This window comes from Phocoena sinus, chromosome 2 (assembly GCF_008692025.1).
Source record: "Phocoena sinus isolate mPhoSin1 chromosome 2, mPhoSin1.pri, whole genome shotgun sequence".
Classification (NCBI taxonomy): Eukaryota; Metazoa; Chordata; class Mammalia; order Artiodactyla; family Phocoenidae; genus Phocoena; species Phocoena sinus.
In genome coordinates, this window is record NC_045764.1 from 156,450,486 (window position 1) to 156,468,049 (window position 17,564).

Sequence of the window (17,564 nt, forward strand, 5' to 3'; positions counted from 1 at the left end):
CACGTCCACTTCCCACCCACCACCTGAACAGAGGAGACTCTGAGCACAGCAATGGGTCCCTGAACTCTGGAGCACAACACCCTGTCGCCACCCTGCACTCACAGTCGAGTGGATGAGAAATAAACTTGAACTGTGCTAATCCACTGAAATCTTGGAGTTGTTAAAGCAGCTAGCCGCCTATGTATAATTTATATAAGGACATTATATAAATTATTTCAATATTATTAATATCAATATATAATATAAAGTGTATTAAATATATGTGAGGTATAATATATTGATATGTCATTAGCATCTGTATTTTACGATACATATTCATACATTAATTGGTATATTAATATGCCTAATACTGATATTAGTATTGGTAGTAGAACAGAGGACAAATCATTGAAAATTAATAAGCCTTAGTTTCCTCCTCTGTGAAAAGGCAGGATATTTTTCTCCTTATCTCACAGGCTATAATAAAGAGTGAATAAAACTATGTATGTATTTGAAAGCTTTTTGAAAACAAGTGTGTTTTTACCTACAGCAGAATTACCTTAACTGCCATTAAAAATGTCCATATTTGATATCCTTAGGCCAAATTCATAGTATTACTTCCAGCAAGGACCAGATGACTTTTCTTTGTTCCAACTCAGAAAGACTCTCAGCTCTAGCAAGTGCCTCATATTTGATATAATCTGAGCAGACATGACCTGAAAACCATTCATAGGGATAATTCTTTCTGGTACAAGATGGGAAATGGATAGGTAGATACATTCAAATGTAAATTCACAAATAATGGATACCTTTAAAAAATAAAAATACTATCTGCTCTTCTTCACATTAGGGACTTTATTTATATTCTCTCATTTTATAAATTTTTTACCAAGATGTGGCCCTGAATTCTATTTCTGGAGGGTCACAAAGAGAGTGAAGCAAGGTAGATGTATTGATAACCCAAACCATCACTACTGGAAAAGGAGCCTCAAAGCGCACTGAATGTTAGCAATTCAGGAACAGAAATGCGAGCAACTGGGAGTGCAGAGGGCACATACCTGCCCAGTCACAGAACTCCAGTCAACTCCCGGGATTTCATCCAGGTTCTTCTGGGTAGCACTACCATACATACGATAACAAAAAGTTCTGCCAATACCATATTTAAAGATATACAGATATATTTTGTTTTTTACCGATTGAAGGTGTGTGGTGACCCTGAATCTAGCAAGTCTATCGGCGCCATTTTTTCCAATAGCATTCGCTCACTTCATGTCTCTGTGTCACGTTTTGGTAGTTCTCACAATATCTCAAACTTTTTCATTATTACATTTGTCATGGTGATCTGTGATCAGTGATTTTTGAAGTTACTATTATAACTGTGGTAGAAAGGGCAAGAGAACTAGAATTAGAAGTGGAGCCTGAAGACGTCACTGAATTGCTGCAATCTCATAATAAAACCTTAACAGATGAGGAGCTGCTTCCTACAGATGAGCAAAGAAAGTGGTTTCTTGAGATGGAAACTACTCTTGGTGAAGATGGTGTGAAGACGGTTGAAATGACAACACATTTGCGATAATGTATTTAATGACAACAGCATTCAGAATATTGCATAAATTTAGTTGATAAAGCAGTGGCAGGGTTTGAGAGGATTGACTCCCGTTTTGAAAGAAGTTCTACAGTGGGTAAAATGCTATCAAACAGCACTGCATGCTGCAGAGAAATCATTCCTGAAAGGAAGAGTCAACCAACGTGGCAGACTTCATGGCTGTCTAGCTTTAAGAAGTTGCCACAGCAACCCATCCTTCAGCAACCACCATCCTGATCAGTCAGCATCAAGGCAAGACCCTCCACCAGCAAAAAGAGCACAATTCGCTGAAGCTCAGATGACGGTTCGCATTTTTTAGTAACAAAGCTTTTTTTAAATTTTATTTATTTATTTTTGGCTGCGTTGGGTCTTTGTTGCTGCACGCAGGCTTTCTCTAGTTGTGGCGAGCGGGGGCTACTGTTGGTTGCAGTGCACAGGCTTTTCATTGCAGTGGCTTCTCTTGTTGCAGAGCACAGGCTCTAGGTGCTCGGGCTTCAGTAATTGTGGCACATGGGCTCAGTCGTTGTGGCTCGTGGGCTCTAGAGTGCAGGCTCGGTAGTTGTGGCACACAGACTCAGTTCCTCCGTGGCATGTGGGATCTTCCAGGACCAGGGCTCGAACCCATGTCCCCTGCATTGGCAGGCAGATTCTTAACCACTGCACCACCAGGGAAGCCCCCAAAGGATTTTTTAATTAAGGTATCTATCTTGTTTTTTAGACATAATGCTATTGCACACATAACATACTAGAGTGTGAACATAACTTTTATATGTACTGGGAAACCAAACACTTTGCCTGACTCGCTTTATTGCAATATTCACTTTGTTGCAGTGGTCTGGAAGGGAAGCTGAAATGTCTCCGAGGTCTGCCTGTACAATCTTCTTTCCTTAGATACCAGTACTGAGGGTTTAAGGAAGGACGACAAAATCCTGGAGTTGAAAACAAAGATTAACAGCTCACAACTGGTTGCTTTCTAAATGCGTAGTGCAAGCAGCAGACACTCAGTGTAAGGGAGGTGGGGGGACTGGATTGAAATATGCCAAAGTGGAAAATGCCTCCACAGTCCCAGCATCCTCTTTGGGAAAAGGACAATTACTTGGCAAAGGGAAAGCAGCAAGTCTCCTGGGATACATTCCGGCTCAAACTAATAATGTGTTGCTTGAGGCAACCAATTTGTCCAAACAAACCAATTCTGAAGAGGAGGAGGGGCGAGGCACCTCATGAAAGTAAACCTGGCATGGGCTCCCTACCCCCAACCAGCCCTCCCCCTCCCCCCACCCCCCCTCCCTCCTCTTCTCAGGGAAGCTTTTCTTCCTGATTCTAATTCTGCAGAAAAATGCCATAGACACAAGTGGTTTCACAAAGCACGCTGAGTGAGCCCACCCTTCAGTCAATGAGAACAGAAAGAATAAAAGAAACTGCCTTTCTGTAAAGGCGGTTTACAGAAACTAGCCACCTAAGGACATAAAGGAGAACCTCTTCGGAGTTCCACTTGGCCGTTTTCCCACAACTTAAAAGAATTTTCCTCCCATTGACTAAGTCCTAGCTCTAAAACATGAGGAATTCTGAAAACCGCATTATATCGCTATCATCATAATGACTACTCCTTATTTTATTCCAGAAGCTTTATGTTCCAGGTCTCACTGAACCCTCAAAATAAACCTGCAAGCTCAGTATTATCACTATTATTTCCATTCTACAGTTGAGGAAACTAAAGGTCACTGAGGTTAAATAATCTGCCGAATGTCACGGAGCAGGGGAGTAGCAGGAGTGGTCTTTGGTCTGTCAAACTCAGAAGATCATGGCTTTCCATCACTCTGTATCTACTTCCTGCAAAGAGTAAGCAACTAGCATCATGCCAGCGAAAAATCACAAGTACATGACAGCAATGTTTGAAACAATGGCCTCCCCCACAAAGCAAACAGGCCAGCACTCAACCCCCAAACAAACAGGCCAGCCCCCAAACAAACACATATAGCACAGAAGAAATTTTTAAATGCTCTAGTAACATATTTAATTTTCTAAGTGGAAGTATTTTCATTCTCACCGAGCTGAGGTCCCTGTGCTATATATCATGTTCCCACTAGCTATCTGTCTTACACATGGTAATGTATTTATGTCAAGCCTAATCTTCCAATCTGTCCCGCCCTCCCCTTCCCACCCTGTGTCCACATGTCCATCCTCTTAAACTCCGCCCTGTAGGACTGGGTGCAGTGAAGTGGTCCTTGCAGAGAGCTCAGCCACAGGACGGGCAGAGCTGCACAGCGTCAACAAGCCTAGACATCAATCCTAATTCTGTCCCTTAACTAATGTGTGGCTCTGGGCATTGGTGTTGTCATCTATAAAAGGAAGATCATAACACTACAAAGAACACCACAGAAAGTAATGAATAAAAGGCACTACAGTTGTCACCTCCTCTTCAGGACTAGTGCATTAGCAATTCTAAAAGGAACTTGCAAAATCTCTGGTTGGAGGTCACAGGTTTTTTTATTAAGTACTTCTAAAATATCTAGTTTAGATAATCTGTATGGAGCACAGCATCTTAAACTCTACCACTCTTTCTCAGATTTTGGTCTACATAGATGGTTCAATAATCACAAGGACCTATTTCAATATCACAGAAAAGCTTTCTCCAAATTACCTTCTTTGCACTCTCTGAGCTAAATAAATAGGAAAGGAAAATATGGCTGCTTTGGTCAAAGAATATACAGGGTAAGTGAAATTCTGAGATACCCAGACAGAGAGAGAACCCCCCACTGCACCCACACACATACGTCAATTGATTTTTAGAAAATTTAAAAGACTATAGTAAAACCCAAATAAGAACAGGAAAACAAAATGAACGGACACGACTGGATAAATGGCTAACGTGAAAACACAGGAAAAAAGTCTTATTTACACACTGGCTGCACCTATCTGTTCTCTTTTAGTTCTTCCCTGTCATGAAGTTACATTTCAATTAGCAAATACACTTAAGCCTAGGTAACTGGAGAACAGGATTGGGAACAAGGGTCTTCTAGCCCTATATCAGAATAGTTAATTTATTCCACAAATATCCACTGCGTAAGTTCAACGTGCCAGGCAGTGTTCTGGGAATATAAAATGAATATGATGTGGTTCCTGCTTCCAAGAAGGCCTCAGTGTAGTGGGGACTCCTGAACAGGTCACTGCCACCCAATGAGATAAACTCATGATGGAGGTTTGTACATAGCTCCCGGGATGCAGAGGAAGCAGCGCTGGGCCCCCAGAAGGTTTTCTATAACTGCTGCCCACAACTCACTGCATTCACAAACACCAGCCTCTCATTACCAGGCACCAGGCAGGGAAACTGAGGAGAGAGGCTTGGACTGAATCCCAACACTACCCTTTTCAGTTGTGTGACTTTGGCCAAATCATTTAATCTCCTTAGCTGTGTTTCTGCTTCTACAAAATGGGGTAGTAATATCTACTCTTAAGATTATGAAGATAATGTGTATGTGCATGTGTGTAACACATTCCTAGCATACAGTAGATGTTTCATAGCTAAAAACTATTTTTTAAGTTATATATAATGATCCTTTTAACAACAAAAATTTGTAGGTTATCCGTTCTTCATAGACAGATGTCATACACTTCACTCTTTTCTGTATTTGCAATGACTGGCAAAATACCAGTTTTACTCCATAAAAATTTGTGTTTCTGAGAAACTTTTGAACCTCTTTGAAAAGAAATTTTCAAAGAAAGCAATCATTAGAGTTTTAAAATACTGATTTAAATCCAAAATGTAGGGCTTCCCTGGTGGCGCAGTGGTTGAGAGTCCGCCTGCCGATGCATGGGACACAGGTTCATGCCCCGGTCCAGGAGGATCCCACGTGCCGCGGAGCGGCTGGGCCCGTGGGCCATGGCCGCTGAGCCTGCGCGTCCGGAGCCTGTGCTCCACAACGCGAGAGGCCACAGCAGTGAAAGGCCCGCGTACCGCAAAAAAAAAAAAAAAAAATCCAAAATGTACAACTTAATGGGAACAAGAATATCAAGGATCCTGGGGCACCCTAATAACAGAAATGGGGCCAAATTTCTATTTGTTAATGAAAGAGAAAAAGATGTAATTTGTTTTAAAAATATGTTCTACTGTTCTTCGATTTTGAGGAGGGCACTATTACTCAGGAGGGATACAAATTATCACTGAAATTCATAGTTAGGCAAAAGAAATTTTAAAATAAGTTAGCTCATTTTGTTTTCTAAGCAAAATATATTCAAGGTGAAAAAGAATCATAAAATACAAATGTGCCTTAAGAATAACAAGAATCCCCTGTAGCCCCATCATGCACAATGATAATTACTGTTTACTGGGAATCTGGGCCCCCTGGTCTAGTGTTCTACCAGCTGCAGCAGGATTATGACAAAACAGGCAACAGAGAAACATGTTACATCTTATAAAGAGGCACACAGCCCTGGTGCTGTTCTCATTCTATCCTTAACCAATCATGACAACAGAAACTTTCTAAGCATATAAAAAGTGCTTGTCACAAAAATTGAACTCCCGAGTCCATAGGTTTCTACCCATCATAAACACTTGTTTCTGAGGGGGGGGAAAAAAAAAGAAGAGGCCCAAATCCCTGGGGATCTCCTACTGCTCTGGCAGAATTCCATTGTGATCAGTTAAATGCAAATAAATCAAGAACATCTGGTCTACATTTGTTTTAAAGCCCACGAGGGCTTAAATACAAAGAACGTTTGGCAAAATGTATTCCTGAGTCTATTGAATTAGAATTTTTAAAATAAGGCCAAGAGGTATAGCAGAGCATGAGACAAAGTAGAGCTACCTTTGTAAATCCAGGAAAGTTTGTCAAAATATTCCTTTCTGGTTTCTCTGGTTTCCCAACACTTTAGCAATGGCATGCACTTCCAACTCAAATTTGCTAATTTATGTATGTTTGGGTTTCTATACCTTGAGATCTGACCAGGTAACCAGATAGGCATTATGGGTTAATGAAAGACTAAAATGATTTGTAGATGTATATAAATATATATATGTGTGTATGTGTATATAAATATATATGTGTGTGTGTGTATATATATATATATATATATACACACACACATATAAATTATACATATACATAGATACATACATAAATACCATATCATTTCAGGACTTTTCAAAATCTTTAATAAGCTAATACATGTTACGAATCTTCAGCAAAGGTGGCAGGGGGACTTCCCTGGTGGTCCAGTGGTTATGAATCCGCCTTCCAATGCAGGGGACATGGGTTCGATCCCTGGTCAGGGAACTAAGATTCCCACATGCTGCATGGCAACTAAGCCTGTGCCCCACAACTACTGAGCCCACGTGCCGCAACTAGAGAGCCCGCATGCCGCAAACTACAGAGCCCATGCGCCACAACTACAGAGCCCACGTGCTCTGGGAGCCTCGTGCCACAACTCGAGAGAAGCCCGCACACCACAACAAACAGCCTGCACACAGCAACGAAAGATCCCGTGTGCCGCAACTAAGACCTGCCGCAGCCGAAAATTAAAAAATAAAATAAATATTTTTTAAAAAAACAAAGGTGGCAGGTCATGACCTAACTCGTTGGCCCCAGCATCCTGGCTTTTCTTAGGCGGCTGCATGGGACACACTTGGGAGAAATGCTGGACTCTTAAACCCAAATGGGATACAGATGTCTGGGATGCAGATGACTCTCACCACCTGGAATCCCCACTCCTTTCATGCAAGGATCCATTCAACAGACAACTATTAAACACCTGCTATGTGCTTCAGCCAGCATCAAGTTTCTCAGTTTGCATATACACCTGAGCATCGTCATCCCACAAGTAAACCGACACCTTTCTTATGCATAAAAGAAACCCAGGGGCTTCCCTGGTGGCGCAGTATTGAGAGTCCGCCTGCCGATGAAGGGGACATGGGTTCGTGCCCTGGTCCGGGAAGATCCCACATGCCGCAGAGCAGATGGGCCCGTGAGCCGTGGCCGCTGAGCCTGCGTGTCCGGAGCCTGTGCAACCAAAATGGAGGCCCACTACTTAACAGCAGCTTGTGCTACTGTAAACATTTTTGTGTTTTCTCTTCTCTTGGTTGCAATGGACTTCCAAGGCAGAAGGCTTATTTTTATTCCTTCGACCCTCTTACCATTTATCAACTCAGGTAAAACTAGGGGCATTACAGAGCTACTGTGACTGGTGAAGATGACAGGGTGTGCCTGTCATCTAGGGAAAGGGGACCCTGGGGAGACAGGGGGTGCTATTAGGGATCTTGCCTAGTCCCACTTTTGCCATTTGCACTGAAAAGCCGAACCCCAGAGCAAACCTCTACACTGCTCTCCAGCTCTGCCCACACCCCGTGATTTAACCAAGGTGAGGGGATTTGGGATTTGTTTGCCTTCCTCCTGCTAATTATCCCCTTAGTGAGAAAACGAGAAGAAAGTGTAGGCTGATCAGAGTCTTTCCATGCACAATTATGCTGGGAATCGGGATTGCCCTGTGGGGATGCCAGCTTCTTGCAGGACTCCTGCCGCAAAGGACAGCGAGGAGGTATGGCTTGCTGTGGCCTCGTACAGAGCAACAGAGCCAGGCAGACAGGCCGGCCCTGGGCCACCATATTCCCGCTCCACACAGGAGATGAATCGCGGAGCATCTGCCCCAGCCGCATCCGCAGGGAAACCCCTGGGCTGGCGGGGCAACTTCCCTTCACCCTCTTCTTCCCTCCGCAATGCTAAAGGACATGGGGGTCGAAAGTGGGCAGATAAATGACAGAAGTCTCCCCAAGGAAGGTCCTCCCAAGGACCCCCAAGCCCTCAGCACAGGAACCCATCATCCTGAAACCCCGCAGCGTCTCTCCACTTACCCCAGCTCACTGCTGAGGACCGCGAAGCCCCTCTCGGATCCCATCCCACAACGCATATGGTTTACAGTCCTCTTTGGGGCAATAAAGGAGTAGGCAATAATTACCCTCATTTCCCAGGCTAAAGGGAAATAAGGCACAGGGCTATTCAATCAGGATTGTTTTTTTTACTCCTAGGGCACTGTACGAAGCACCTCTGCACACACCTTGTCGCCCTGCCTGTGCAGGGGTGCCCAGCCCCATTTCACAGATGAGGAAGAGAAGCTCCAGGGAGGGGAGACAGAGGTGGATGAGAATCTGCTCCCCAGCCTGAGGGATTCAGTTTACCCTGACTGAAACATCCAGCCTCAAAGTAGGGCTCTCCCAGAGGCTGGCCAGTGCCACAGGCCCGGTGCTGGGCAGAGGATGGGTAGCCACCTGGCTGGGGGCACTTTTCCATGCTTATCAATTTCTTTGAAGCTCTCCATAGCTCAACTGAAAGCATCTGTAAATTCCCCATTGCTGGGGTGGATGGGTAAGTGCCACAGGCTTCAAAAATACTTGGTCGTCCTCCTAAACCTTGTTTTTCCTTATCTTCCTTCTATCCTGGGACCCAGGATGAGTTAAAGGCTTTTCAAAGCCAGAACTCCACCCTGTTGGCACCGGTCAGGTATATATATGTATTCCCTCTACACCTATCTGTACAGCAGGTCTGGAAGGTAACAGCAAACTGATAACATGATGACTCTGGCACTGCCAGGTTTGGGAGCCACTGGAAAAGGCTTTGGAACTTTGACTAAGACACAGATTTGTCCATTCCTTAGCGGTGTTCTCTTAGACAAGTCTCTTAACCTTCTACAGACTCAGGGTCAACTAGGATATGAGAATGATGCCTGCCAGCAGGATTCTTGCAAAGGCAGAGATAATCCACATCTGACACACAGCACACACTCAGTAAGTCCTGGCTATGATTATTACTACTTCTGCAAAAGAGGACGGTTGCTAAAAGGCCACACCTCTAGCCTCCCTGTAGCTGCAGAAACCGCCTCCTGCTGAAGGAGGGAACCGAGAGCATCACTCATCATTCTCTAGTCCTGGTTTTGCATTTGTGTCTCTGGAGTGACCTCAGCCTGCAGGACATTGAGTTCCTGGTAGGGACCAAAGTGTGTTGGCTATTCTCCATTTGCTTCACCACCACCCCTCACTCCAAAGCCATTCTCCACCTCTCTACACCTGCTCTGTGGCCTGGTGGCTGACTGCTGCGGGCTGCGTCACCAGGGCTCCATGCCCTTTGGTTTCCGACAAGATCTGCTGATGCGAGGACCAACACAAGATCTGGGTAGTTATTCTCCCCACTATGCCAAGTCTCTGGCAGTGGTGGTGTTCTTTCTATAGCCATAGCACCTGTAGGGCAGCCCCTCTTCCATGAATCTAGGTCTTGTTGCCTCTGTAAGCAGTTCTTTCATTAAACTCTCTTCAGATAAACCCCTCTGAGGGCACCATCTGCTTCCTGCTAGGAACCTGACCAAAACAACACAGGGCAGGAGGCTTTCTCAATGAAAAGGGAGATACTAAACATAATTATAAGCTTTGGGGACAGCTTAACAATGTCCAGTTCAGGCTACGACTCTGATCTTCATCATTTGAACCTCTAGGAATTAAAGCAATTTTCACCTAAGTAAAGAGGCCACCAGAAAGAACAGCCTGAGCCTAGAGATCTTGACTTTTGCTGCAGTGAGGAGCCCACCTCTACTTCTCTAAAGCAATAAGAACCCTGGGGCAGGAGAGAGAAGAAATCACATCCTTGATGATCATTCATTCTGTGTCAGGCATTATGTTAAGACGCTGTACATAAACTGTCTCACTTGGAGTGAGTAATAATTTGGCTGAGGTAAGAACTATTATTACGGCCATTTTTCAGATGAGGAAACTGAGTCGTAAAGATACTAAGAATCTTGCCCAAGGTCACGATGGCAGAAGGAGGATCTGAACCTGAGCAGTCTTGACTCCAGCGTCTGCGTGCTCTTAGCCTCCTCCACGGGAAGGCTTGGCAAAGAGGTTGAGAGCAAGGAGATGCAAACGGGAGGCAAGCACCGCCTCTCTTCCTCACCACCTCAGCTTGTGACTTCCCATCCACAAGATGCTCCCATCCATGAAATGCTCCCCAGGGTGGAGAGGGGGGTATGAGGGCATATTTCAGCTGCTGATCAAGATCAGCCGTCGCAGAGCATCAACCAGAACTGAGTGTGTCAGTGCAAACAAAATGCAATAAAGAACTGTGGCTTGTGAAGAGAGAGAGAGAGAGACCACCGTAAACTAGGATTCCTTGCAATATTATCAAATACCAAACCAAATCCTGTCTGAACCCTTTAGTCTGCAAGAGGGATCACTCTTACTTGTAGAACCTCCCAGTAGCACACACCGTGAGGACAAATGTTACCCAAATTTGAAAAAGGATCCAGAGACAAATTCCTAAAGCACACCTTTGAGAAGGAAAAACAAATATTGTTGGACACACTGGGTAAATTCATCTACAGAGAAACCATCAGTAACTCTATCACTTTCAAAGGAAAGCAATCCCTTGGGCCAAATAACCAAAACACTAACCACACACAACATCTTTCCAATGCTGCCCTAAACCCAACCGATAATACAGTGCTTGCTGACAGGCCCATATTCTACCTGCAAAGCCAGCCAGCATTCCACCCTACACCTACCGGAAATGTAATAAATGAGAACATGGGATGTTATACACTGGTGCATAGCTCAATCCAGGCACAACAGAAAAAACAGAACTGCAAAATGATCTGTACTCTGGACACAGTGGCTGCATCCTGATTCTCATTCCACTTCACATAACATTTCCTTTTTCTCTGCTTAAATGTAACCTCCCTCTTGCTGAATAGGGAAGGTGCGTGGGTGGTAGGATGAAAGATTCAGCCTTGTTCATATTACACATAGTTCGGTTAACCAAGGAGAATATAAACTGACAGGGAACCGTACTTGTACAGAACAGTCAGAAAACAGCCCCTTAAGATACACTGTCAAATAGTTTCCCAGTATTGATAACCTTGCCAACCAACCAGCCAATCTGTGTGCATGTTTTTCCCCAGTGCAATTTTGAACCACTCAGGATTCTAGCTTTTTGACTGGATGACTATGCCTGAACTCATTCTGCAAACAAAGCTGGCTGCAGAGATTTGATGAGTGGCAACAGGTCACCAAAAGTGATTTGCAGAACCCTCTGGCTTGGGGCTCCATCTTACCAGTCGAGTCGGCCCTGGAAGCCAGGCCACTCTGCTCCTCAGCACTGATGAGCTGCAGGCCTGTGTACGAAGGGCCAAAACTAGGACTACTGGTGTCTTCAGAATGTGTGGTCCAGCTGCTCTCGGAAGGCAGAGGGCATCTCCTCAGGGAGTTGAAGGAAGGGCACGTCCAGCAGGGCATGGTCAATGATATGGCTGGGGACAGACGGAAAACCAAAAACATACAGTATAAATAGTTGTACTTTGTTTATCTTTAGTGCTTGTCTGACTTTGATGTTATGAAAGTCAGACAAGCACTAAAACAACACAAGCACTATGAAATCTCAACAGCCGTACAAGGCAAGGAAGTGTCACTCATGATATAGACAGGGAAAACTAATTGACTGAGACCCCACAGTGAGTCAGTATCAAAACCGGTACTACAATTAAGGTCTAATGACCCTCAAATCAAAGATAAGCTCACCAAAGAATATGAGTGATTTTAGGCTCTACTTTTTTTTTTTTTTTGGCTGCATTGGGTCTTTGTTGCTGCCCATGGGCTTTTTCTAGTTGTGGCGAATGGGAGCGACTCTTTGTTGCGGTGCGTGGGCTTCTCATTGCGGTGGCTTCTCTTCTTGCGGAGCACGGACTATAGGCGCGCAGGCTCAGTAGTTGTGGTACACAGGCTTAGTTGCTCCGCAGCATGTGGGATCTCCCCAGACCAGGGCTCAAACCTGTGTCCCCTGCATTGGCAGGAGGATTCTTAACCACTGTGCCACTGCGAAGTCCCTAGGCTCTACTTTTATTTCTAAACCTAGGTTTCGGTTTCCTTCAGACCTAAACTACATGCGGTTTCACCCTTACCCTTACATTTCCTCCATTTTTAGTGGCACACCAACACTCTCAAGAAAACTTACCAATTTGCACTGCAAAATTAGAGCTAGGTTGGATTAAGGGATAAGAGTGTGAATATAGATGTATTTGCATATGAATGTGATATGTCTCCGCTTGCCTTGAGTTTGACTATAACTGGAGAATCTGTAGACTGTTCCATATACAAATTGAGATCTACTAGGACTGCTGACCTGGCATACAATGAAAAATATCTTTAAGGGGGAAGTGCACAGGGCTTGGCTTTATCTCTGTAACCTTGAGCACCAAATTTAGCAAAAACCACTTCGGAAAGTTTCTTTTTTTAAAATCAAGTTTCCTAATGTTCCTAATTTGTCTTTGGTTAATTGCCTATCACATGGTTTCTCCACCGTGTTGCATAAGAATCTGATCGCAAATTTACTGACAAGTACTGAAAACAAGTGCTGAAAAGAGTGTGGACAGGGAAGGAAGAATTAAAAAAAAAGAAAGAAACTAGCAATTATTGAGTACCCATGAAATGTCAGACACTCGTACCAATGTTATCTCATCTTGCCCACGGGTCCTGAGAGTTAGACAGTGGTCTTCCTTTACACAGGGGGTAACAGACTCAAAGAGGTTAAGGAGCTTGTCCAAAAACATAGAGTCAGTCAGGCCTCCTGGCTGGAGAATCGAAATTATGGTGTTGGGTTCAGAAACAGGAAGAGATACTGAGATTTAAGAGGAAAATGAATAAATAAATAGCAATATCTGTGACATGGTGTAAATATGAAACTACAGATAATTTTCATTTTATTTTCTTAGGCATTTATAAAACATAGAGATCTTTTCTCTATCTGGAATGCTTATGGCTCACACCCCATTTTCCGTAAAAATGTGACCTTCTCCTGAGCTATTCTCTCCAAAGATGCAAGTCCCCTTCTCTGCTTTATTTCTCCTTAACGTTATCTCTAACAGCCTATATGTCCCATGTCTTCCTCGCTAGAATTCAAGCTCCTTGGGGGCAAGGATTTTGGTGATTATTGTTCACTCTTCTGCCCTGAAGGCCAGAAGGATTTGCTACCCCAAAATATGCCTTTTTGGCATAAGGATTATTTTAGGTTTATTATATTTTAGTAACAGCTGATGAGGGAGAAGCTCTGAAAACTCAGTGAAAGTTACCCTATTGTAAGGGACATTTACATTTATAAGGGAAATCTCCATTTGTAAAGCTGTCTCTCTGTACCAGGAATAGGAGGAGGTCCAAATCTCTAGAGACCCTTTACCAGCAGAGAAGGCCTGGACTTAAACCTGCAAAAAAACCTTACCCTTGTTTACCAGGGTAACCTGGTAACTTACCCAAACTGGCCTATTCCCTCCCCCAACATCCTCTTTTGTCTTTAGCTAGTATTTAAGGTGGTGGCTTGGGCCATTTCAGGGAGTTATTCATTTTTTTTCGGGGTACCTCCCACGTATATAGGAGTATACATGTTTATTAAACTTCTGGGGAGCTGCTCAGAGCTACGTCCCAGGGACTTACCCTATTATACAAATTGGGACTGCAGGCAGCAGTGTGGCGGACAGGCTCTTGGTGCTTCAGCTGGGTGTCAGGCCTGTGCCGCTGAAGTGGGACAGCCGAGTTCAGCACAGTAGTACACCAGAGACCTCCTGGCTTCACATAATATCAAACGGGGAAAGCTCTCCCAGAGATCTCCATCTCAACGCTAGGACCCATCTCCACTCAATCACCAGCAAGTTACAGTGCTGGACGCCCTATGCCAAACAACTAGCAAGACAGGAACACAACCACACCCATTAGCAGAGAGGCTGCCTAAAATCATAAGGTCACAGACACCCCAAAACACACCAATGGATGCAGTCCTGCCCAGAAAGACAAGATCCAGCCTCATCCACCAGAACACAGGCACGAGTCCCCTCCACCAGGAATCCTACACAACCCACTGAACCAACCTCACCCACTGGGGGCAGACACCAAAAACAATGGGAACTACAAACCTGCAGCCTGCGAAAAGGAGACCCCAAACACAGTAAGTTAAGCAAAATGAGAAGACAGAGAAACACACAGCAGAGGAAAGAGCAAGGTAAAAACCCACCAGTGTCTTCCCTGGTGGCACAGTGGTCGAGAGTCCACCTGCCGATGCAGGAGACACGGGTTTGTGCCCCGGTCCGGGAAGATCTCACATGCCGTGGAGCAGCTGGGCCCGTGAGCCATGGCCACTGAGCCCGCACGTGCGGAGCCTGTGCTCCACAACAGAAGAGGCCACAACAGTGAGAGGCCTGCGTACCACAAAAAAAAAAAAAAAAACCAGACCTAACAAATGAAGAGGAAATAGGCAGTCTAACTGAAAAAGAATTCAGAGTAATGATAGTAAAGATGATCCAAAATCTTGGATATAAAATGGAAAAAATACAAGAAATGTTTAACAAGGGCCTAGAAGAACTAACGAGGAAACAAACAATGATGAACAACACAATAAATGAATTTAAAAATTCTCTAGAAGGAATCAATAGGGGAATAACGGATAAATGACCTAGAAGATATAATAGTGGAAATAACTACCACAGAGCAGAATAAACAATGAAAAGAACTGAGGGCAGTCTCAGAGACCTCTGGGACAACATTAAATACACCAACATTTGAATTATAGCGATCCCAGAAGAAGAAGAGAAAAAGAAAGGAACTGAGAAAATATTTGAAGAGATTATAGTTGAAAGCTTCCCTAATAGGGTAAAATAAATAGTCAATCAAGTCCAGGAAGCACAGAGAGTGCCATACAGGATAAATCCAAGGAGAAACAGGCCAAGACACATATTAATCAAACTATCAAAAATTAAAATACAAAGAAAAAATATTAAAAGCAGCAAAGGAAAAACAACAAACAACATACAAGGGAATCACCATAAGGTTAGCAGCTGATCTTTCAGCAGAAACTCTGCAAGCCAGTAGGGAGTGGCAGGACATATTTAAAGTGATAAAAGGGGAAAACTTACAACCAAAATTACTCTACCCAGCAAGGATCTCATTCAGATTCAACAGAGAAATTAAAACCTTTACAGACAAGCAAAAGCGAAGAGAATTCAGCACCACCAAGCCAGCTTTACAGCAAATGCTAAAGGAACTTCTCTAGGCAGGAAACACAAGAGAAGGAAAAGACCTACAATAACAAACCCAAAACAATTAAGAAAATGGTAATAGGAACATGCATATCAAAAGCTACCTTAAATGTAGCTATTTACTTACATTGGCTTAAATGCTCCAACCAAAAGACATAGACTAACTGAATGGATATAAAAACAAGACCCATACATAGGCTGTCTACAAGAGACCCACTTCAGACCTAGGGACACATACAGACTGAAAGTGAGGGGATGGAAAAAGTTATTGCATGCAAACAGAAATCAAAAGAAAGCTGGAGTAGCAATTCTCATATCAGACAAAATAGACTTTCTTTTTCTTTTTTCTTTTTTTTTTTTTTTGTGGTACGCGGGCCTCTCACTGTTGTGGTCTCTCCCATTGCGGAGCACAGGCTCCGGACGCGCAGGCTCAGCGGCCATGGCTCACGGGCCCAGCCGCTCCGCGGCATGTGGGATCTTCCGGGACCGGGGCACAAACCCATGTCCCCTGCATCGGCAGGCGGACTCTCAACCACTGCACCACCAGGGAAGCCCTATTTTTCTTTTTGTTTTTGCGGTACGCGGGCCTCTCACTGTTGTGGCCTCTCCCGTTGCGGAGCACAGGCTCCGGACGCGCAGGCTCAGCGGCCATGGCTCACGGGCCCAGCCACTGCGTGGCATGTGGGATCTTCCCGGACCACGGCACGAACCCATGTCCCCTGCATCGGCAGGCGGACTCTCAACCACTGCGCCACCAGGGAAGCCCCAAAATAGACTTTAAAATAAAGACTACTACAAGAGACAAAGAAGGACACTACATAATGATCAAGGGATCAACCCAAGAAGAACATAGCACAATTATAAATATTTATGCACCCAACATAGGAGCACCTCAATACATAAAGCAAATGCTAATAGCCATAAAAGGGGAAATCAATAGTAACACAATCATACTAGGGGACTTTAACACCCCACTTTCACCAATGGACAGATCATCCAAAATGAAAATAAATAAGGAAACACAAGCTTTAAATAATACATTAAACAAGATGGACTTAATGGATATTAACAGGACATTCCATCCAAAATCAACAGAATACACTTTCTTCTCAAGTGCTCATGGAACATTCTCCAGGATAGATCATATCTTGGGTCACAAATCAAGCCTTGATAAACTTAAGAAAACCGAAATCATATTAAGTATCTTTTCCAACCACAACGCTACGAGACTAGATATCATTTACTGGAAAAAAATCTGTAAAAAATACAAACACATGGAGGCTAAACAATACACTACTAAATAACCAAGAGATCACTGAAGAAATCAAAGAGGAAATCAAAAAATACCTAGAAACAAATGACAATGAAAATATGACGACCCAAAACCTATGGGATACAGCAAAAGCAGTTCTAAGAGGGAAGTTTATAGCAATATAATCCTACCTCAAGAAACAAGAAACATCTCAAATAAACAACCTAAACTTACACCTAAAGCAATTAGAGAAAGAAGAACAAAAAAACCCCAAAGTTAGCAGAAGGAAAGAAATCATAAAGATCAGATCAGAAAGAAATGAAGAAAACAGTAGCAAATGTCAATAAAACTAAAAGCTGGTTCTTTGAGAAGGTAAACAAAATTGATAAACCATTAGCCACACTCATCAAGAAAAAAAGAGAGATGATTCAAATCAGTAGAATTAGAAATGAAAAAGGAGAAGTAACAACTGACACTGCAGAAATACAAAGGATCACGAGAGATTATTACAAGCAACTCTATGCCAATAAAATGGACAACCTGGAAGAAATGGACAAATTCTTTGAAAAGCACAACCTTCCAAGACTGAACCAGGAAGAAATAGAAAATATAAACAGACCAATCACAAGCACTAAAATTGAGACTGTGATTAAAAATCTTCCAACCAACAAAAGCCCAGGACCAGATGGCGTCACTGACGAA

At 43.6% G+C, this 17,564-nt stretch overlaps 1 protein-coding gene across 4 annotated transcripts in view; it reads right to left on the reverse strand.

Moving 5' to 3' along the window:
- Positions 1 to 17,564, reverse strand: part of STON2 (stonin 2) — a 149,806-nt gene that overhangs the window by 75,376 nt on the left and 56,866 nt on the right. For all 4 annotated transcript variants that reach the window (XM_032624936.1, XM_032624937.1, XM_032624935.1 and 1 more), the window contains exon 4: positions 11,648 to 11,842. In XM_032624936.1, the coding sequence (XP_032480827.1) occupies positions 11,648 to 11,842 (195 nt within the window). The remainder of the gene's footprint in view (positions 1 to 11,647; positions 11,843 to 17,564) is intronic.